At 37.8% G+C, this 24681-nt stretch overlaps 1 protein-coding gene across 3 annotated transcripts in view; it reads left to right on the top strand.

Annotated features, from left to right (window-relative positions):
- Positions 1-847: 847 nt before the first annotated feature.
- The window catches only part of Nckx30C (solute carrier family 24 member Nckx30C), a 31518-nt gene continuing 7684 nt past the window's right edge, over positions 848-24681 (top strand). For 2 of the 3 annotated variants that reach the window (XM_089846100.1, XM_089846102.1), the window contains exons 1-7: positions 848-2256; positions 19922-20201; positions 20292-20877; positions 20960-21313; positions 21379-21695; positions 22141-22386; positions 22500-22859. In XM_089846100.1, coding sequence (XP_089702226.1) covers positions 20199-20201; positions 20292-20877; positions 20960-21313; positions 21379-21695; positions 22141-22386; positions 22500-22859 — 1866 coding nt within the window. In that variant the 5' untranslated portion in view covers positions 848-2256; positions 19922-20198. The remainder of the gene's footprint in view (positions 2257-19921; positions 20202-20291; positions 20878-20959; positions 21314-21378; positions 21696-22140; positions 22387-22499; positions 22860-24681) is intronic. The other variant, XM_089846101.1, reaches the window with a different exon arrangement.

Below are 24681 nucleotides of genomic sequence, written 5' to 3' on the forward strand. Positions count from 1 at the left end.
AATATTATAGATAGACATATAATAACTATATTTATTATTTGGCATTAAGGTAACTAAAAAGAATTAAATATTAATTATTAACCCTACTTTTATGGCTAATTAAATTATCTTTTACTATTTGAAATTAATATATATTTTTCTACAAACACATGAAATTACTAATAAAGGATTGAATAGTAGAAAAATCTCCATTGAGGTATGTTTAATCGGTGATTTAAGCATTCCTTGGAAGTTAATACGGCAGGGACATTATTACAATTACGGAGAGAGTGGGCGGGACGCAAAAGTAAAGGTACACTGCGCAATGTTTTGGATGGAAAAAGGAGGGGATGGGGTGGGGGGTTTGGCTGTAGTAGAAAACTCTGCGCAATTGAGAGACATTTGTAAAGAACCCTTCTTAGATTAAGGGATGCCCCTCTCTTTTAGGCTCCTTTCCTTTCTAAGGGTCTCTCCCTCAGGCACAGAATCTAGGTCCAGCGCGTTGAAATGACGAAAAATCGAGCGACCCGATTCCGATTATCGATTTAAGGCGCAACTCCGAGCGGGAGAAACCAGGGAGGGGGAGAAACTAGTCGTGAGTTAGAGAGAGAGAGCGAGAGAGGGTAGCCGAGCGCAATGATCGTAGAATAGCTACTCGTCATCAGAACAAAACATTCGGTTTAAGTTTTGACTGCTGTGACGGAAACTAAGTTGGGGCTGACTATTGGTGTAACTAAGAGGGAAAGACGTGGGGGGTAAAACGCAACCTTGAATCGCGCCTGCGCTGTAGACGTTTTATTTCTTGATTGTGCGCAGAGACAGTGATGGATCAACCCCCTTGCTTTGACTACCGAGATGAGATGGAGTAAACTATCTCCATACCTAATACCTTGCATCTGTACAGCCATCTAAGGCAACGAAGTCTTCCCAGCATCCTCAGTAGCGTTTTGGTGGGGTTGTCCGATACGAAAACTTCAACAATGCCTCCTAAGCTAATTAACGAGAACTAGGTTCTATTTTTAAATGGTGCGACATCGCAGCACTTAACAAGCCCTATTGTCGTGGAGCACAAACAAGACTGGTCTCAACCGTGTCGCGTTTTGTCTTGAGGACTACGCTTAAGTAGTCTCCGTCCTGTGCAATAGGAGGAAAGACGGACGGAACGGGCCTGGAAAGGTTTAATCTTTGGAAAACGCGCTGCTGGGACGCGTGTCCTCTAGCCCTACTCTATCGCGTCTCTCAAGGATTCAGCAAAACTATGCTTATAACAGGCGCAGAGCTCTTCTTTAGTAACCCTAGAGAAGGCGGGTGAGAACCGCTACGTCGATGGAAGACCGCCGCGTTGTCCAATAACAAATACCCCAGTAAAAATACGCGAGCCTCTCCCTGTCTTGTAAAAAAAGTGGCAAACTAAGCCTTTTTCTTCGTTTATAATAAAAAAAATGTACGAAGATTACCAACCACACGGACATACCTCGAAATACGCAAAGTTTCCCAACCTGGACTGCCGCTGTTCTGTTCCGTAAGTGTATAGTTTTAACGCGTCGTATAAGCTTTGGCCTATAGAACCGAGAGACTCCCAGAATGGTTTTGATAAACAGTTTCGACTTAATAAAGGTCTGATCTGATTAAATACGTAATTTAATATAATTTACGCGTTTGAATATTATAGCTTTAGACTCGTAGTTAGTAATTACCAGTAGGTGTTTTCGAACTTCGTACATAACAGAAATAAATTAACGATTCTAGTTAGTAACGCCGTTTTTGGATTTGAATAAAAAAAAAACGTGTCTCTAAATTTAACAACAAAGGTGTTAAAGACGTAACACAAAAACACCCAGTAAATAATGTAGTTCAGCCATTTTTAAGTCCGAAAGCGAGCAATATTTTCCACACGAGTTACCTAAGCTTTTAGAAAAAAAAAGTGAGAAAAGAATTTCACGGGTCAATTATTTGAAAGGTATTTTATATATCTTTGTCAACTGCTGCTGAAGCATTTATTTTAGAAAGAGGGCGATCGGAGAGAGACGAAATAAATTTTAACGCGAGAAAAAGAGTGGTCACAAATTCTGACTTATTTGAAAGAACTTTAAGAGGGACTCGTGTTCTTATATGTACGAACGAGTTGTACGCCACGATTTTCTTTCCAACGTACTGTAATATTCTTGTTGAAAGAAGAATTTAATTTTTCACCAAAAAATTGAGAGTGTGGAGAGAGAAAATAAACATACTCTTCTCTTAAGGGCTACAGATGAGGGATCGTAAACATATTACGAAGTATGTATACAACTTATTCTTTCTGAACTTTCTCTTTTTTCTGCTTTTTTTTAATGCTAAGCGGGTTTGACCAAAAATAGAACCAGCACCCTTACAACGGACGGAAGTAAGGCATCGAGAAATATACGTAACCTACATTTAATACAGTTAGGGTATTTATTTAATTTGGAATCATAAATATATAATTTGACTAATTAGCTCAGTGAAATATAAACAATTATATATGTTAGTTATTTAGTTATTTACTTATATCGCTGTGAATGACCTATAATTTAACGAGTACAGCAGTAAGTTACCCATAATTTGTCGAATACAGCTGTAAATTACCCATAATTTGTCGAATACAGCGGTAAATTACGTATAATTTGTTGAATACAGCTATAAGTTACCCATAATTTGTCGAATACAGCAGTAAATTACGTATAATTTGTTGAATACAGCCGTAAATTACGTATAATTTGTTGAATACAGCCGTAAATTACGTATAATTTGTTGAATTAAGCTATAAGTTACCCATAATGTATCGAATACAGCAGTAAATTACCCAAAGTTTGTTGAATACAGCTATAAGTTACTCATAATTTATGGAATGTAGCTGTAAATTACCCATAATTTGTCGAATACCGCTAATTTAGGTTTTTCTAAGAAAATAATGGGGAATTTGACCCATATCTCTGAATCTTGCTAAAACGAATTATTAACAAATGCAGGATTATGTAAAATATTATCCCTGATCATATACATTACAATTAGAGATGTGTCAGTAATTTACCAAGTACCGCTGAAAATTACAAGTTCATAAACCATGGTGAACGAATGGTTACTTCTTCAGTATTTAGGATGCTTGGCTAGATTACAACTGTTACTCATTAAACAAACCACTATAAATTACCGAAAAATCTTTGCCATTTCATGGTATCGTGAGTAAATGTCACATCTCTAATTACGTCTGCCTAACTTATTGAAGCTGTTATTACGAACTTATGATGAGACGAGAATTATAATTCTGAAGGATCTTTTTAAAAGAGCCTAGCTATAATTTGCGAGATTTTTTTTCTCTTGGTTTTGCTTTCGGGTTTCTCGTCTCTTTAGCATTTTCTTTATGCCGCCACGAAATCTCTTTTCTTTACTGGAGTTTCTATTCGGGCTACCAAAAAGGCCCGGATCGATGCCGCAGAACGCCAAGGCCCGTGTCTCCCAGTCGCGATTCTTACAGTCCAATTCTAGCCATACAGAAGAAGCAACTCGGCTTCGAATCAATGGAAAAAGGACCCTAGCTTGTAATCATGACACGTTTGAACGAAGTGATAATAGAATAGTATAGATGTTCGTAAGCGTTTTGGACCCTAGGTACTATCGTCTGCTTGATAAATAGGGTTAGAATGGAACATCCGGTATGTTCATTCCAAAGACGTTAAATAGGGCTTCAAAGTTACCAGTCCAAGTTACCAAATTTGGATGAAGTCCGTATTGTTTCAGGCGATATCTTAATCTAAGTCTTTGTAGTCAACTAGGTGGTCAACACACCGGACTCTATTTTAACCCAGACTTTTCACTAAATTACCAAGTTATTTGGGTACCATTAGATGGTTTTTCGATGTGTTTTTGCACAGGAAGCATTAAAACCAAAAGTTTGGTTATATACAGACCGTCGAAACCTTTGTTAGCGACAAGTCTAGACTCTAGATCGCCAGCGACTTTCGCGTCGATTTTGTCAGTAATTGTACTTAGCCGCAAAAATATTAAAATCAATGATGTCCATACAGAAAACAAAAACCATTTTTAATTTACGTGTATTGTACCGTGTAAAGTATCATGCGTCACAGTGACTGTATGACCCGAGTCGATAATGGAGAGGGACATTTGTATATTCATAACGTTGCCTCTGTACCCCCATCAAAGGACGGTTTGCCTATCTCTATCTCCATTTTAAGTTTAGCGTAGAAACATTATCATTGGCTCGCCTACCATAGAGAGTACCAAAGAACCATTTAACGTAGTTGGACCCGAGTCGCGTATAACAGTTGGAGGACACGCGACCCTCGGGCGTGGACCCCAAAAAACCCCTGCTACAATAAATCCCGTACACTGAAACACTGTTCAACTGATAGATAAACCTTTCAGCCCTAGGATGGAAAAAAAATAATCATCCAATCTATAGTGATACTCCTTGCCTTCCCTTTCAATTCTAAGAACGGCTGAACCTATTATTAAATTTTTCATCACATTAGAACTCTTTGAAGAAATAAGGTAACTTGTTTACTATCTTCTTATCTCTACTTTACGCCTTAGGCAAATAAACTTTAAATTTTCATTTAGGTTTTAAACAGGAAGTTATGTTTTCTGTTACCTTAAATTCAATTTCCACTATCTATAAAAGTAGTTATAAATATATTTGTTCTACCCTGAATCTTTAGGAAGCCATAGACCCCATTATAATATCTGATTGAACATAAGGGGAAGGACTTAAACTACCAGCTCCTACTACCTCGCGTTTCATTGGCTGAACTGTACCAAATCACTTCTAAAAATTAACAACCTCATTTTAAAATATTTAAGACATTTTTACAAGCTAATGTATTTTCTATGGCCCCTGGTCGGTGGCTTCTCCCAAAGCAGAGGTATATTGCGTGATAAACATTTCTACAGGGGCCCATAGGAAATACATGGGAGTCATTGCCCCTAAATGGCATCTTCCCCATAATATTCCTTTTAAATTAATTCAATTATATTTAAGTAGATATTAATGTAATATGAACTAGGTATCCTAAATAGGCTTAGTAACTGCGCGACCCCCTAAGACCAGCTATTTCCGGCTACCAGGAAACGCAAAGTACAGGGATAAATCGCAAATAAAAAGGAACAAGTTTGTTCAGGGGTAGTGACAAATATTTGCGATTCACGGATGGAATAAGGGCGGTATTAAACCGAGTGATAAGCAGATAGTCCTTTTAACTCGCCACTAAGTTGTTCAACTTCAAAAGAAGTAGGTAGTAGCGATAGCTAAGCAAACATCGTCAGAGAGAGATAAAAGAAGGGACCGTTCACAAATACACCTTTTTCCAAAATGTCAGAGGTAAAATAGAGTATGGCGTGTTGACCATATTGTTTTCTTAAGACTAAACATTGATATTGTATGTTGACAACAAAGATATGGCGTCAAACAATAAGGAATATGCAAATTTGGAGCAGGACTGGTAACGTTGAAGCCCTTTCTAATGTCTTTGTGTCCACATCCGTCTTATCAATGTTGGGTTTTAACCCTAGATCATGCAGACGACACTGCGGCTCCCACCTTTTTGAAAAGGCTCTATCTATTACGTCACAAGATTGAAAATTTAGTTTAGGGCGCGAGGTGAAATTAGGCCTAATATCTCTTAGGTAGCGCGAGATATATCAAACAAATTTTTCTAGAGTAACTTCTAATGTTCAAAATAAACCACGCCTCTTAGTAGAAAACTACACTTTTGTCGATAAAAACATCATTAAAAATTTACTGTAGTTTGTGATATAACGACTGTTTTAAATGAAGTCCTAATTTTAATGCATTTAGGAATAGAATAAATCTATTATTATATTAAGAGTTAAAATAATAATCCTAGGCAAGTTGCATAAGGTTAAACTCCCCTCTTTCTATAAAATTAGACCGACAACGTGATCAAGTATTTTCAAGCTAAAAATTAAGGCTCAATTCACGAGCTACGTCGGGCACAAATAAGCTGAAAAACCACTTGTGTTAAAAAGAATTTATGGGTGGCAAAACTCTTTACGTATTTTATGAACGTCCCCTATAGGGATTAAGGTAGAGACGTCGTCGAGGGTGCTTTTCAAGATTCAATGAATAGGTCGAGTCCCTCAATGGCAGTCCCCATTTTTTTTAATGCCTCCTAAAAGATCTTGTCAAAGCCGACTCTCACCCAGGACGTGTTTAGCTAATCCCACTAGTATTAATTGCAATCAAATAGTTAAAGAGCATTAGTAGATATGTAATTCTATCAGAAATGGATTACCCCTAATACCAATAGCAAATATGAGGAGTAGAAAGTGTCAAGGAAGATGATACGATGCCTCAGAGCCAACTCACTCATGTGCTGATTTTTAATTTTTTTACAAAAATTTAATTTCATTTACCACCACCATGTGTAGCACTATACGAAATGTAATTCATTATTATAATATCATTGAAGTGAAGCAAATTATTGTTAAAATGGAGCTCTGATTGGTTGATCTAAGAGATTTCGAGTCGTAAACATCGTGCATTGCACTATGGTTGATTACCTTAACCTCTCCAGTATATCCTGAACACTTTCCCTTATATCTATTTACTTTTGATATAATGGACTTTTTTAGGGAAATTTACGATTTTGTCATATTTTGAGGGAAGACTATTTTTCTATTCAGGGCATTCGGCCCCCTTTTACGTGACGTCATTATAAACGGTTTTTGAAACGAAGTTATTCAATCGTACAGCGTGGCCCCATTTTTTCGGACAAAATTCAATCATTTGAGAATATTCGCGTTACATGATACGATATTCAAAAATCTATAGTACAGAAGGAAAAAGGGATAGATATTCTAGCTATGTTTTTACGCGGTTAAAATGCATTAACCTTTGGTAAAGTTTTGGACAAACATCGGTTCTATAGAGAAACATGGAATATATGAAAAATAAAATATAGATGAGAGAACGTTTGACAATTTGTTCCATGGGAGTGAGTTTTATAAGAACATAACCATACGCTAGTTAAAAAGGAACATGAATCGGTTTTGCTTCGCTCAAAATCCTCTCATTTGCTTCACAGAGAGATTAGTCTACTAAAGTTTTAAGAGACAAACGCTAAGAGTTCATCTCCGTCCCAACCAACCTTGAGAAGAACTGAACCAAACTGATTTGAACTATCATCAACGTGGGAAATAAGGCGGTGGCACAGGGCAAATGACCAGTTTAAAAATTGCCTGGACCAGTTTAAAACTTAAATCGGAGGGGGGTCAGTGGTCCACAGGACCACTAAGAAAATTCAAGGGTTTCCAGAGTCCAGACATTAGCTTATATATTGTAATTATCCACTTCTTCAATTTAGCAGACGACGCGCCCTGGTCAGTGGTCATGGACCAGTTTATTTATTACAGGCCAGAGGGGTCGCCGGCCCAATTAATGTCCAGTTTAAAAAAAATCCTTATTTCCCACCCTGATGTATTACCCTGTAAAACCGGAGTTATATCATATATGCCTTTCAAAATAGTCCTAGCTTTTTAGTTTCAGGTGTCCCGTTGTAACTAGTCTGTATATTTTCTCTTTGAATGCAAATAAAAAGGAGTACTTAGCTATTCGCAAAATGAAGAATAAGGATGAGCGTCATACTTAGAAGACAGTAAGGGACTGTATTCCGTGGTTGCAAAAAAAAGATGCAATTTTTTTTATCTTTTTTATGCTTTTTCCACGTATGGTTTTCACTATTTCTTTTTTTGGGGAAAATAGAGACTCAACAAAAAATAGAGTGGGTTTAAGAGCTGAAAATCTAGCAAACGACGAGAGGGACATACTAAAATCGATGTAAGGGCCGCGTCTTCTTCAGTTTTTAAAGGGTTAGGACCATTTCATTTCGACTACCCAGCAACAGCATCAAAGGCACCCGGCGTTGCCCCTGGGTTTTGCTGGACGTTGATTACTAATTAGTTAGTCAGAACTTATACTTATATCATAAGTTCATAAGCATGTTCCATAAGTTTATAAGCATGTTCCATAAGTTTGTGACTGGTTACTTTCCTGGTTTGTCATGAAGTGACGTAGGTCATAGATTCGAGGTAAAGCGACGCCTGGTGAGGCGCTGTCAAAGGCTTAGTACTGACTAAATAGGAAGATGGACTACTAAACCGAGTGTAGCCATTCAATTCTCGCTTGTCGTTCTTGAACTAGTTCGAGCTGTAAGTCTCTGTCATTACGAAGTATGGGTAGTGTCATACTTAAGGAACATATCTTACAAACTTATGCTAATAAGGATATAGATATTGTCTGAAAGCAAACAAGACTTGTCTCTTCCAAGTCGCCTTTTGTCCCGTGAACTAGCTAGTACACTTAAGTAGCCTCCGACAGGACTGGGCGTCAGTAACTTATCTAATACATCAATCATAGTTCTACATATAATGAGCTGGAATCAATGGTACAAACGTGTTTATTGTTTGCCTTTCAACTATATGTTCTCAAACCATTTAAAGGCAACTATAGGTAAGATTGTATACCTTGCTCCGAATGAATAACACTGGAAGTGTAAGAAAGTACTTACAAAATGAGGGTTCGTCCGGAAGTGACCGGAACTAAATGGAAGTCGTGCTAAGCTTTCGAAATGACCATAGTCTGACCCTGAGCCGACGAAGTTAGCGATAACCTACTGCCGCAGTATTTATACACAGGTCTTTGCTCACGTTGCCGACCTGACTTCCCTGTTGGGATACTTAACAATACAGTACCACAATTGAGTCCCGGACCCGTACTGATTCGCGACTGTATTTGTCAAAAGCGTACTCTCAAATGAACTAAAAAATATTAAAAATTTAATCTGATATTATTTTTTACCGTTTATTAAGAAGATGATCTTTGCATAAAACGTCAACTATTTTAGGTTTATTTTTTTAGTATTTTTAAACTTTGGCCCACCACCCCTCTTCCAGAAAAATGGAACGGTCCATAAAACTAGACTGGAATACATATAGCTACTAAGAATCATTTCTTATCCGTTTTCTCAACGTATCCAGATGGATTTTTTGAGGAGATAAACTTATAATAATATAGGGTGTTACCAAACCTTTTTAATCAAGTAACTACTTCGACTGTACATTAATTGATTTAAATAAATAACAATGGACAATAAAAGTACTTAGAAAACGAGCGTGGGGTAGAAGGGGTTAGGTCAGGAACTGACCGCCGGAACCGGTGGAAATCGTGTTAAGCTTTCAAAATGACCATAGTCTGACCCTGAGCGATAAAATTAGCTATAAATGACTACCGCACTGGCACTATACGGATACACTGGCCTTATAACTCACGATACTGACTTCCCTATTGTTATATTTAACAATAAGGTACCACGAGGTTGACTCCGGTTATTCAATACCAGTACTGATACGGGTAGTATATGTCTGGGACATTATTCTTTGAAAAACTGGCTATAAAAACGACAGTATATCATAAATTACTTCTATTTCGCTTTTTCGTTGTATAAATTTTGTTTAAAAGTTTATTGCATTTCAAAAAAGTATCCTTAAATATTGCTCCATGGTCTTAAGTAGGAACCCTAATATTAAACGATTTTGAGTCAAAAATGTAACTTACATGACATTTTGATCCAAGCTTAAAAGCTATAAACATTACAGTGTTTTAGTGATGCCCCATAATTAAATTAGAAATCATTATGTCTTTCAGTTTCTTACTAAAATTTAAGGGGATCCAATCATAACTTGTAGTGGTAAAAACGTCATAGAACATGTACAACTCAAAACTGATTACCCATAGAACAGTCTCACTGTCCTACAATTACCCTTTTGTGCAATACCCCGTTCCTGTATTATTTATTTATACCAAAAAAGATGTTTCTAATAGTTCTTTATATCTAGAAAGTCGCTTTAGAAATTCTCACGATGGCCTAGATGGTTTGTGTCACCTTATCATTATCCATTTCCGTTCAAACTAGGCCTAGGCTTAGGTTTAGCCATGTGTATATAATTTCCTTGGACTAAAACCTTTGACCTTCATAACTACAGAATAAACGCGGAATAAAGATAATCAAAGGCAATAAATACAAAAGAATAGAAAGAAATAATCAATAATGATATCTAGCGACCATTGACGATCATAGTTTCATAGTTTCTCGATTTAAATAGTTCGCGCTAGCATGTGTTGATAACCTTTGTTTCCGTTAAGGCGCGAGAGCTTTCTAACAAACCTAACCTACCATACTATCTAGTAACACTGATTTCAGGGTTTTTCGCAAAAGCCCTAATAATAAAATAGGTCGAAGAAGAGTAGGAAAAAAATCACTTCTTCTTAAAAAGAAATGTTATAACTGCAAAGAGTCAGGCTGCGCTAAGGCAAGTTCCATCGATAATAGACCATTAGAGGCGCGGCGCTTTCTCAGGATCGTACAGTATACCCTACAGAAGGCAAGCCGCTTCCTAAACACTTTCTTCTTTAAGCTTGAGAGCACCCAATCGATGCTCGGTGGCGCGAGTCACCGTGACGTCATCATCATGAAATGGGGGGGGGGAAGAAGATGGCGGGAATAGTAGGCCAAGTCTTAAAGGAATAGTCGTCTAGATTGTTATTCTTTGAAAAATGGTATTAAGGTACCTTGAGATTATCCAGATTCCAGACAACGTTGTTGTAGAATTATATGGGAAATTTGTTTCGCATAAGACAGTTTTACCAAGTTATACTAGCAACACTCTGGAGTTCTTCATATACATTTAGGCCTAGCCTAGTAGTGCTTAAATAAATGCCAGGATAAATGGATATATATGATAGCAACGAACTAACCGAGTTACCCTTCGTTGCCTGAACCAGGTCACGCTAGCTTTGCCAAGGGAAAAATTATGGTATTACCAAAATAATATAATAAACCTTAAGGGATAAGGGAAACCTGAATTGCAAGGCTAACCAGAAAACTCGTATTGTAGTAAAAACGATATTTCAAGGACTCCATTTTCAAAGATGGACACGGTTTCAAAATAGTAACTTCCCTTCCAAATTTGAGCTTTCTACATAAAACGGTTTCAGTTATAAGATTTGTGTTATCATTGAGACGTTCACGTATTTAAGGGCTAGCCACCATATTTTTAAAGATGTCACAACTTAGCAGCCAATTATCTTTAAGAGGTTTGCTATTGTTATTTTGAAAAGCGTGCCTTGAAATACAAAAATTTAAGATACAAGAACAATACGACGAAATAATAATTCCTTTATTTTCCCTAATTAAAGAAGCGACAATTATTCTTTTCAAAGCTTAGGTTGTTAAAAGTAAAGTCAAAACGTGCTCGTGGTTTCTCGCTATGTCCGGTGTGCATCACGTGAAGTGGTTAAAAGGAGCCACCAGAGGCTCGTACAAATAGCGGACTTGCTTAAATTACTTCGTGGAAAGCTACCGCGCCCTCTGGTTGCGCCATTTAACGCTCCCAAGCCGAAAAGTTACCATTATTGCATGGGGAAACCAGGGATATTTCATAAGGGATAAGAAAACCAGGGTTGTTTCATGAGGGATAAGAAAAATGTGCCCTTTGGAACTTAGAATTAGTAATTTTCCACTGTAATACTGGTTATTTTAAATGCGTAAGGTAAATTACCTGCGCATCTCTACTATGCACGGCGTTTGAGATAAGTACATCGAGTTATGAACTTCTGGTAGGGTTCACACATACCTCTGTTAAAAATCTAATTCGCTATATACGCTACGTTTATCGATCGCCTGAACATTAACCCAAAAATCGCGGGGAAACTAAGTTTAGACTGTACGTTAGCCAGGAAAAGAGATGAGATTGTTGGCTCTTTATAATCCTTCAGAGGTGTACCACGTCACGCAATGTAATCTTATATTAGCTACCAAATGCGGTGCCAATGTTAAACGTGACCATGGAAATTCTGAAAAATTATTAAGCCTTGTTTTGAATTTTGAAATTTCGCCCGTTTTAACAATTTTGTAATATCACGTGTTTTGCCAATAAATTTAGAGCGTAATTTTAGATTCAATTTGATCCCAAAAACGACTAAATCGGTTCAGAATTAAGAAAGATACGAATTATAAATAAATATCGTACACCAGTGTATTGCGGGTAAATGTTTTACAGGGGCTCATAGGAAATGCATTATAAGTTTTACCCCTGGAAGTTGGCTTTTAAAATTTCGCGCTCTTTTATTAAATAAAAATATCAAATGCTTAAAATATTATTTAAACCTTTGTTTTTAAAATTGCGCGTGCTTTCACAATGTCACGTGATTAGTAAATACGGTCGAACGTATAAGTAACATGAGCTCTCAGCCATCTTTTCTGCAAAACCAGCTCCGATAAAATTGCTGTTCGTTTCATTATTTTCCAACGCTTTATAATGAGTGCGAGCTTCGCGGAATTCTTAATGGATTATTTTTGAGGTTAACAAATGTGTTGAAAGCTATTTTAATTAATTTAATTTCCGCACTATTTTTCCATAAACATTTCTCAGGGTTTTTATACTAAATTAGACTAATGTTCAATAGACCAAATAGATCAACACCCGTAGCTAAATATAATAATGGAAAAGTGACTCTATTTAAAATAAAGTTTATGACAAAATGCGCTCAAAAACTCCGAAACTTGACCCGTATTTTTGACAGTGCTGACGTCATGGGTGGGTTTTTTTCCTTCTTTTTATAATAAAAAAAATGTTTTTGCGGTAATCTTAGATAGACTTAAATTTGTTTATTGAAAATTTGAACCCGTACCAAACCGCAAAGCACTGCAAAATTTTGGGGTAGTGTTAATAATCCGGTAGGATGTTTTTATAACGTAGTGACGTAACCAGATACGTCTCCGTGCCCGCTCTTAAAAAGACCCTCGTTATCGGATAAAATGTAAATACAGCGAGGAAAAATTGCGCGGGAATAAAAAATCAGGGATCGATTTTGAGGGAGTCGAAGGCCACGACGGTCAATTTGCCACATGACGTATAAATTATCCTAAAGTGTCCCAATTTTAACGCCCCCAATTTCTGAATTATTCTAAGGAAAGACTAAAGAAGGCTTAAGCAAAGTAGATAGTCGTTAACGCGCAGGTTAACGAAGGTTAAATTTATCGTAATACATATACAGGGTGTTTAAATTTTTGAGTAGAAAATGTAGCCTATAATATTACATTTTGTTACTCAAGGCAGACATCGTTTACGCGTTATGAATGATTGAATTCGTGTTTTATGTATGTCCCCTTAATTAAATGAGCAATCACTGTCAATTTCTTATTTAAATTTCAGGGGTCGTCCGTAAAACACGCACGTTTTTCTCGTGTCATACTTATGGCAGACTTTACTAATCGTGTTTACTTCATAATCTACACTAACTTCCGGAAAAGTAGTAACGGTCGAAGCGTTATAAACAGACAAAAACAAAGTAGGCCTATAATGATGAACTTTGAACTTTGCCATTCTAAATTGCATGATATTCCTTGCTATAGATTAAAAACAAAATTAGGCCTAGTTGAAGCTTGTAAGAGGCAAATGTACTCATGAGTTAATGGATAAACGAAAACAGGAAGTTGAATTTTCATTGGCTATTATAAAGAACTTTGTCTACGCATCATGCTTAAGCGAACCAATAAAATCAGAGAATTTTGGGGAAACATGCATGTGTTGTACACACTTGAATGCCCGTTTATGATTCGAATAACAAGAATTAGAAGGTATTTTCGATAATATTCAAATATGACGTAAAATGCGCCATGGAAAGGTGGCACTCTGAGATTCGTTTCTAATAAAATCCAACGATTGCACACCTATGGCGGTGAAATTTCGTTTAAACTTGCTTCCTCTGATAAACTAATGGATTTAAAACTTACTTCACATTGTAAACTTCTAAAGAAATAAAAGGTATGAGTTTACTACGCCGTAAACGCTTTTATATTTTTATAAAACTTGGTGGAAAATTTTGGGAAAGTCGGTAGCAGACACCCATTAGGATGTTATTAATAGTTTGCTCTCCCCCTTCCTCCCTCCCCCCGGCTTCTCTCCTGTCCTATCTTTACAGCTCGGACCCTCCTCATTCCCCTCCTCTTCCATCCTCATTTCATCCTCATCTCCCATCTACATCCTTTCCCCTAACCCTAACAAGGATGATTCTATTATGGAGATGAATTTCGAAAACTTGAGCTTAGGGAATTCTTACACACAAGTAAATAATTATACCCTTCTCAATAAGTTAAGCAGAGGACACAATATGATTGCGAAAAAAGGTCTAGGGGGGCAGTATGGTCTGCTTAAGAAATAGGGTTAAGATAGAGCGGTATGTGGATACAAAGACAATAGAGAATACTTAAACCTTTCCAGTCCTGCACATAATTCGGATGGTTTGTATAGTTGAAGTCATACCTTAATTTATGTCCTTGTTGTAAATCCTAATATCATCAATGTTGCGTCTTATGACAACACGGTGTTCAACACACCAGACTACCCACTTCTCAAAAAGATCTATTTAGGCTTAAGAAAGGATACAAGAACAACATGGCCTAATTTATAGTTGTTAAACTTATTAGATGTTTTTATTTACTTGTGCTTTTAGTCCAATCTTTCTTTCTCGCTTCAATGGCGTTTTACAACTTTTCTATACCGAAATACCTCTCCAAGCACGAGGTCAACTAAAACATACTCGCTGCTTTCCAAAATCTCTCTGGAGACACCAATTCTAGCTCCCTTTAAATCAACGCACTCGCTACGCGGATTTATGTCCAGAGGCGTGGAGATTAGAGCAGCATTATTATAATAATCTCTGGGTTGCAGCTTTTGAGCTCCAACTGATAGCCGTAATTGAAAGACCCGCGCGACTCTACAATCCCCATTTCTCCTTATCCATTCTCGACAGGAAACGCGCGGAAACCGAAAAGTTAGGGCTGTGCAACGTAGTAACTGTCATATTATTCGAATCGATTTAGGTATCTCATGTTTTGCAAAGTCTTAGAACTTAGGATGTAGCGTGCATCTTTCGCCCGAGCATAAATACGTAATTGTACTCGGGCAAAATATCACATGTACATGATGTACAGCTTAACTTCCAAGTGAATGTTTCTTTTGCATCTCAAAGAACTATCTCTTAAACAACTTCGTCAATGAATTCTGAACAGAAATCAATAACCCTTCGAACAGAAGTCAGAAACAACTACTCGCACACCCCTACTAAACCAATGCATCCCTTGAACAAACGAACATCGAATGAAAAAGCACAGTTTCATAAATGCAACTTATTTGATATTTTAAGCAACCCAAGATTAAGCATTAGTATACTTGTTCAAAAGTAATTAAACCGCGTTTGTCAGCATAACGTTGAAGTAACGAAAGTTATTTTTAATATAGCTTAAAGGATATCCGTTTTTATTACTTTTTTGTAATTTAGCGAAGTTATAACTCAAGTTTTATTTGCGAAGATTGTTGAAGCTTATTTAAAGAACGGATTTTCGCAATGTTTCAAATGTAATGAATAAATTTAGTCTGGTAACTTGGCCATAGTATCCAGGGACTTTACTCTTATATGAGTAGACGACCAGCCAATGAACTCATGGTTATAATGACGTCAGAATTACGAAGAGTGACGTAAGACATTCAAACCACGCCCACAAAACCCAAATAGAAGTTAACATGGAAAATATGTAGGACACAATGATTGCTTTTATCAGGGATAGATTTAATTTCAGAAGTAGGAATGGAGAACAGAGTAATCTGGACGCGAGTAAAAGTTCCGGACCCCCTTCCACGGGACGGAGGGGACGGAATGAAGAGGCGGGTCATAGCGACAGAGGTAAAAAGGAATTAGGTACTTTTCGCCGTCCCCGTTAGCAACGTCATCAAAACGTAGTTTAAATGAGCCAATAAGATAATTTAAAATTGTCGTTACGTGTTGGAGGGAGGGGCTCTATACTGGGTGGTTTATGAGTCGGACTGAAGTAAATACTAACCGCCGTTCTCCATTCCTACTTCTAAAATTAAATCTGTCCCTGCTATTAGCTTATGGATTTCTGGTCCCATAGAAAGTAATTCTAGTAACAGCGCGTCTCTTGGACAAAAATAAATAACCAAAAATAAACAAGTTTATGATTATCATGGAAAAATATAACATTAGAATAGATCATTTTATACATAGATAGCTTTAGCCTGCATGTTAATAATGATTTAGGAGCTTCGCGTCTATATTGAACGATTCACCCTACGTCATAAATCTGCCAGGAAATCTGGAATACGTTCTTTTCGAACCAATCTTTGGGATACTTCGATCGTAACGACCTGGCACGAACAAAGCGAATTAATATGGGAGTAAGGAAGGGACGAGATGGTTCACTGCGACTAATCATACTAACCGGTGTATAGAACCGATAAGTGTGGATCACGGTCTGAACGCCCCATAACGGTTCCAAATGAAGTGGTTCATGAAATATAGCACAACCTTCTTTACATTCTAAGTTCAATATATCTTCGGAAATGAATTGATTACATGAACTTATCTTTCGATATAAAAATAAATAATCGATACTTTCAATAAGAATTATGGATGACGTGGAGATCACGATGTTCTAAGTTCTCTAAATTTAAATTGGGGGTAACAGATAGTAAGATAAAAATACGAATAGACCTCTATCTAGTGGAAACTTATGGAAAGACAGAATTTATAATCTTATGATCATGCCTTTGAATATAAGTTCGTAAGATATGTTCACCATAAGTTTGTCACTGGTTACAAACTGGAGCTTGTCATGAAGTGATTGAAGTAGGTTATAGATTCGAGGTAAAGCGACATATGCCTGGTGACTGGGGCGCTGTCAAAGGCTTAGCAATACAGACTAAATAGGTATGAAGATTTAAGTCCTGCAAAATTAATTACCTAGTGTAGCCATTCAATTCTCGCTTGTCGTTCACTCGAACTAGTTATCTCGAGCTGTAAGTCTCTCAGTAAGCATTACGAAGTATAGGTAGTGTTATACTTATGAAGGAACATAGCTCATAAACCTATGTTTAGACTTAAAATAAGGTCATTGGAAGTTTAAGAAAGAAAGAAAGAATGAATGAAAGAAGAGACTCGGGGAAGTTTTAACATTCTTTCGAGAAACGACCACCGACCATTTTCTTCTTCGTCTTTGTCCATTTCTTGTGACTGGAGATCTCGAGGGGGGGGGGGAGGAGTAATATTTTACTGTCTATCCTGAAAGGAAATAGAATTCTCTAGATCTCCCTTTCGTGGTTCTTCTCATTTCGTTATGCCAAAAGGAAAGAGGAAAAGCTGATATGGGGAAGTAAAAATAGGGCCAACAATATCCAGGGATCCTCGAAGAAAATGTTTAAATGGCCCCTTAAGTTTAAGCAGGGATAGATTTAATTTTAGAAGTAGGAATAGAGTCTAACGGTTAGTATTTACTTTAGTCCGACTCAAAGCCCCTCCCTCCAAGACGTACGAAAAGTTTAAATTATCTTATTGGCTCACTTAAACTACGTTTTGATGACGTTGCTGACGGGGACGGTGAAGAATAGTGACGTAATTCCTTTTTACCTCTGTCGCTATGACCCGCCTCTTCTTTCATACCCCCCCGTCCCGTGGAAGGGGTCCGGGACTTTGACGATCGCATAGAATACTCTGTTCTCCATTCCTATACTTCTAAAATTAAATCTATCCCTGCAAACAGAAATCATTGTGTCCTACATATTTTCCATGTTAATTTCTATTTGGGTTTTCTAGGCGGGGTTTGAGTGCCTTACGTCACGCTTCATAATTCTGACGTCATTATAACCATGAATTCATTGGTTGGTCGTCTACTCATATAATAATAACGTCCCTGCAAACTATGGCCAAGTTACCAGACTAAATTTAAGGGGGTTCGGGACTTTGACGCGCGCCCACATTACTCTGTTCTCCATTCCTACTTCTAAAATTAATCTATCCCTGGTTTAAGTAAGAATTAACTGAAAGGCATTGCAATAAGGGGATATCCATAAATCACTCCAACGCTCGTAACTTGTCTCTTCAGGAGAAAATATCACAGAAGTTACATTCTCTACTCCAAAATGATTTCACATAGTAGTTCGGTTCTACAACCCTTATTTGGAGCATACTCTATAATAAAATTTCAAAGAGATCCCAAACCATTGGCGTCAAGTAGCAATGTGTTGGCGTAGTAGCCATCTTTAGTAGCTCGAAAAAACGAAGTGAATGTTGGGCGTTAAAAGACATTCGGGGGGTTCTAAGACGCGGTGGTTAGAAACATATACTGGTAAAAAGACATATAGTGGGTGGTAACGTCCGTGCAAGCTATTTCTGGGTCAGAAAAATAGCGGTGCCTTGACCAACTTATATATTTAAAAAGGAATTATATTGGAGTGGACACGCGATCTCTGAAGAAAGACTATGGAGAGAGAAAAGTGCTTATATATTTTGTTAAATAGACGGTTTTAATATAACACACGGTTCTCAATTGATTTCTGTCTCAATTATTTAATTAATGAGTGATTTCTAAAATTTATAAATGATATTTAGGTTTCAGTTTCAATTTGGGTCAATCATAAGTTTATAAGGTATGTTCCTTCCATAAGTATGACACTAACTATACTTCGTAATGCTACTGAGAGACTTAAAGTTACAGCTCGAGATAACTAGTTCGAGTGAACGACAAGCGACGTGAATTGAAGTCCTACACTCGGTGGTGGTTAATTTTGCAGGACCAAGTTCATCTAGTTCCTATTTAGTCTGAATTACTAAGCCTTTGACAGCGCCCCAGTCACCAGGCGTATGTCGCTTTACCTCGAATCTATAAGGACTTCTATCTAGGTTCTATTTAGTCTGCATTACTAAGCCTTTGACAGCGCCCCAGTTACCAGGCGTATGTCGCTTTACCTCGAATCTATGATCTACTTCAGTCATTTCATGACAAGCTCCAGTTTCTAAGTTACCAGTGACAAACTTATGGAAGGAACATATCTTATGAACTTATGGTCAATTACGGTAGTACATAGCTTAAGTCTATTATGAAAAATCGATGCTTCCAATAACTTGTTCTCATCCGAAGAATATCCACTTACAATCGCCATGGAACAAAAGGGTTTTATTTGAATAGGTGCATGCCGATTATTGATTCCAACAACCAATCAGAAATTCGTTCGAAATTCGGAATTACTGGCAAGCAATCAGAAAACGGTATTGCCTATCGGAGATTGTTATAGATAAAAATCTTTCCCGGATCGATTATTAACTAGCTGATTAAGATATACCAACGTATATTTTCAGATTTTTGAGATAAAAAGTTTCGAATTATCTATAAGATTGAGGGGTTCGATATTAATGAAAAACGAGTACGCGATTTCGTGATATAGAGATTATTTTAAAACATTCCTGATGTAGTCAGCAATTTAAAGAGATTTTTTCAGAAAGTTTAGTGATTTAGACAGAGATTTATAGAATTTTTTCAGAAAGTTCCTGATTTAGTCAGAGATTTATAGAATTGTTTCAGAAATTTCCTGATTTAGTCAGAGATTTAAAGAATTTTTTCCGAAATTTCCTGATTTAGTCAGAGATTTAAAGAATTTTTTCCGAAATTTCCTGATTTAGTCAGAGATTTAAAGAATTTTTTCAGAAATTTCCTGATTTAGTCAGAGATTTAAAGAATTGTTTCAGAAAGTTTCTGATTTAGTCAGAGATTTATAGAATTTTTTCAGAAAGTTCCTGATTTAGTCAGAGATTTATAGAATTTTTTTCAGAAAGTTCCTGATTTAGTCAGATTTTTATAGAATTTTTTTCACAAAGTTCCTGATTTAGTCAGAGATTTATGGAATTCTTTCAGAAAGTTTCTGATTTAGTTAGAGATTTCGGGATTTTGTTATAGATACAGGGCGTTTCTTAAACGTCAGCATGCCACAAACTTAGAGATTATATGGCGCTTTTTAATGTTACCATTCTAAATTTCAGATAATACAAAGGAAGAATTCAGAAAATTTCTTCACTAATTCTTCTTTAAACCTGGATTAACGCAAGCGCAATCGCTCTTAATGTTTCGGACAATTGAATCGAAACCAATAAAAGAGATAGCGGAGGCCGTAACAAGATGACCACATACCAAGTTCTTCCATTAAAAACAACATATTGTAAATATTTATAAACGTCGGTTTCCTCCTCAAACATTTACAAGACGTCCCTTCGGGATTATAGGCACATCTCTTCGTAATACGCAACAAAACACACTATCATGGTAATTATTACAAACATAAGTCAACAATAACAACCAATAAGTCTACGATTGTAGTGTCAGTCACGGATTTTTAATTAAAATCAATTTCAGAAGGAAGAAAAAGAATTACTCCACCACCAGCACGATCAGACGACAGATCTTCACGCGCACCACAGACGCGATAGAAGATCGACGAATCAACATCACGGGACAGACTTTTCGTACGACCAACGACTCGGGACTCTATTGTTACAAGGCGATGCCTTGGGAGCCGCGTGCCTCTGTTCTTGCCAACACCGTCGCCGTCATAGTTATTCCGGAAGTAATCCGGTCTTCGCGGAAAACGGCGCGATCGGACAATGGGTCGCTTCTATCTCCAGGCGTTTCCGCTTGGTCAAAAAATACGTCAGCGATTCCCTGTTCAGGCCGCGATCGGGACAATTATTGATAGGCGGTTCCCAAGCGGGTAACGGGTCCGAATTGATCAGGAAAAGACCACCAAGAAAGAAAAGATGGCGTCATCCCGTTGTGGTCTTCGTTGTCGGAATGCTATTGGTTCTGTTTTACGCCGTACTCAACAGTTTCAGCCTGTTGGGAGGTTGTCCGCGTTTACCTTCCGCGATTTCTTCTTCCTTGCACCTAGACGCAACGCGACAAAAACAACAACTTGACTACTTCCGCCTTCAAATGGATTCCGGTGAGTTGCCTCAATTGTCCGCTAGTACCAGGAATTAAGTAAGATCTATCTTAGATGAGAAAACCCATTTTGTTTTGTTCAGGTCTCGTGTCCTCGTCGGAGGAGACGTCCGTTTTCCGTCGCTTGCTCTCAGTCGGGCCACCCGTGAACAACACTAACGGTACTAATAGTGGTCAATTCCCCAAAGATCTATTTGACGATGAGCAGCTCAAGCAAGGCGCGGTGGTGTTCCACGTCCTGGGCATGGTTTACATGTTCGTCGCCTTGGCAATCGTTTGCGACGAATTCTTCGTCCCTTCCTTAGACGTCATCGCCGAATTTACTGGCATATCCGAAGACGTCGCTGGCGCCACATTCATGGCTGCCGGGGGATCGGCTCCGGAGCTCTTTACCTCCGTGATCGGCGTATTTATCTCCAACGACGACGTAGGCATTGGTAAGTTCACCCTTTTATCAAAAGGTATCTTCGCTCGTAGGTTTACTAAACTCGTTGGTACGCAGGGACAATTGTGGGTTCGGCCGTTTTCAACATCCTATTCGTCATTTCCATGTGCGCCATCTTCAGTAAGACCGTCCTGGAATTGACATGGTGGCCGCTCTTTCGCGACGTATCCTTCTACTCTGTCTCTTTGATCACCCTCATTCTATGCTTCAGCGACAGCATCATCTACTGGTACGAGGCTCTCGTCCTGCTCACCTGTTACGCCGCCTACGTCACCTTCATGAAGTTCAACGAAAGAATCGAAAAACTAGTCAAGAAGCTTATCAACAGAAACAAAGTCACTCGCGTTGGAAGCACCGACCAACTCATGCCGCACGTGAGCGCGCCAAGCTGCTCAAAACCGACAGCCGTTTCATTTTACTATAACATATTCATTTCATCAGAGCTACCTTGGAATGAATTAATCGTAGTATTCCCTTTGCTGATTCCTTTAGAGATAATTCGTGGCTGGTAGTTTAGAGCGACAAAGCAATGAAGCGTAGTTATATACTTGGTTTTTATTTATTTGACGTTTCAAAATTTCAAAGTTATTTGGCGCGTAGAGAAGAAAAACCTGTCTCTTCGGTACGTGAGACTGAACGCGCTTTTGTGACGTTTACAAAAGACATAGTGGCCCAACCAGTTTTGGTTATTTTTTCCAAGTTAGGTTTAAATGTATTAAAATTAATATTACCCAAGGATTATTCGAGTGGGCGAGAGTCTCCAAGGTAGCGAGTTTAAGTTGACGCGGTTTTATTCGTTTGTACTTTGATTATTTGCAGCTTGCTCGCCGTAGAATGAGCACCCCAATTCTTCACGCCGGTAGTAAGTTCCGCCACGGTCTCCTCCAGTTAATGATCCACACCATCGACCCTTTGCACGAAGGGAAGCTGGACGAAAAGGCCTCCCAACTGCACGCAATCGCTTCCCTTAGAGTTTTGCTGGACGCCACTAAGGCCAATGGAACAGTGGTGTCCCACCAGCACGTCCAAAGACACCTCCAGCAACACCTCAATAACGGGATAGAGGTCAGAGCTCTCTCTCTCATTAACATCATTTGGACATCCATCTCCCGCGGCATATACACATTGAAAATAACTTTCTTTTCCTAAAGAATTTTGGATTATATTTTGAAACGCAGATGACAGACGGGGAGGCCCTGCGTACGACGGATGGGAGGTGCGCGGCTTGCGCCACCTGCCCTGCCTGCAGCGCCCAGTGCAATTGTCCCGGAGGGGTTTTGCAAACGACGTCCTTAGACCTTATGCCGGCTCCGAACACCCTGTTGGTTATGCCCGGGTCACTTCCGGTCAGCGAAAAGCCATCGCCGATAACGGCCGGTCTGACTGTCAACGCCCCGTCTAGAGAGGGATCGCGGACGACCGGTTTCCACTCTCCTTTCACCGCCCTTTCGCCAACGGCGGCCGGTGGACATCACCCACCTACCGGGACACCCAACGAAGTCGAAATGACCAGAGTGGATACGCTACCCAGTATACGGGTGAGATGAAAAAACCGAAACCAAATTTAAACAATGTTAATTCCGCTAAAAATTTCTCTCTCTAATTAAATTATCTTCGTAATATAATTTTACGACAGGATTCACGATATAACAGGATCGGTGAAACGATACTTAAGCGTAAAATATTTACTTATGGTTTAATGACCGAGAGCTTTAGTCGAAAAACATTATCAAAATCGACAAAGATGATGTCGTAAAAAAACGGTTCATTTCGTTTCACTGACCCTAATAACTAAACCCCCTTTAAATTTCGACAACTCGACGATTTTAAGACATGACCTTAAATGACCTTTCACGAAAGTACTAAGCACTTAAGCACCCTTCAACAAAAAAAATTCTCCGTTCGATATATGGGCTTTTTTATTCTCGGTACGAAGCTCTATATCTGTTACACCCTGTTCTATACTATTCTATACAAAATTCTTTCTTCTATTTGACGTTCAACTATAGACGCTCAAAAGTGTACGAATTTTTAGAGGTTTATTGGAAATTCTGGTTTAGAGATAGAATATAATTAGAAAAAGTTAAATATAGTTTATGAAAACTCAAAAATGTTTCATAGAGAATCAAAACAGGATGGTCATTTAATCATATAAAAGCTCCGAGGGTTTTTACTCCTCAAAGTTTATTCTCCCTACCCAGAATGCTCTGTAACAAACGCTCCCTTTTAATTATTCGTGCCTGATACCAGAAGATAATTAAATAATTAAAATGAAGTACTTATGTTAAATACAAAAATACATTTTTGAGTAATTCGCCAAACCAGAATTTCATATCAAGGAACAAACAAAGAAATCAGGACATATTTAAAAGATTTGCTAACACTCTCTCCGTCTAGACCTCGAGATTGTCTAATAATCAAATTCTAAATTAAAACCAATTACAAGTTTAAAATAAAATTTAGGAGGCCTAGGAATTAAATCATTTCTGAAATTGTTATACAAATATAAGACAGAGGAGGACATAAGGCATGAAAAAAAAACGTCATTCACAAGCCTGCGGCTAAGAAACCTTACAAGATAAAGAATACACTTTAAACTAAGTGCTTAGCTTATTAAAGTGGTACTTAAATTATCCAACAATGTTTAAAAAGAACGCCTGAAACTTATAGGGAGCTATGAATAATTTTCTTACGGTTATGTTAGTGAAGAACTTTGTTAAGCCTAACTTAAAACTTAATCCTAACAAACTATAGAAGAATTACTTTTATAATTTAACACCCAGTGTATTAAGATTAAAAATGGGCAATATTTTACTTCGGTCTGAACACCCTTGCTTTCTGGAACAATTCTATAAAGAAATGTTGGATATTTTAAGAATACCTTTACAGAGATATTCAAAACGTTGGTACAAACTGACCATGCACAATGCAGAACCACAAAATCACGTTACTTATATGAAAGAAAGCCGAATCTACTTTTCTAGAGGTTTTCTTGGAAACCTTATCAAAGCAGGCTATACACGCATTTAACTATACGTTTACAAAAAATCAATATCAATATCAACCCCCCCCCCCCCCTACAAAAGAGATGCACATGATTTCTGCTGTGATTTCTTCCCGGAGTCTTGGAAACTATATAAAATCACTGAGTATGATATTTTGCATGGCACGGGACCCACTCTCTCAATCAAAACAAACCAGTAAATAAATAAACAAAAGAGTTCAAATTGAAAAAGCAATCCCCGCCATAATAGGAATTACTAATATATGTCGTTTTTAAGAACACAATATTTAGCTAGCAAACTGAAATCATCCAAAAAAATGAAAGAAAGTTTCCAATCGGGAAGAGCCATGTGCTAA

Source organism: Phalangium opilio, unplaced genomic scaffold (assembly GCF_054372755.1).
Source record: "Phalangium opilio isolate 3A_F unplaced genomic scaffold, DU_Popi_V2 ptg000079l_1, whole genome shotgun sequence".
Lineage (NCBI taxonomy): Eukaryota > Metazoa > Arthropoda > Arachnida > Opiliones > Phalangiidae > Phalangium > Phalangium opilio.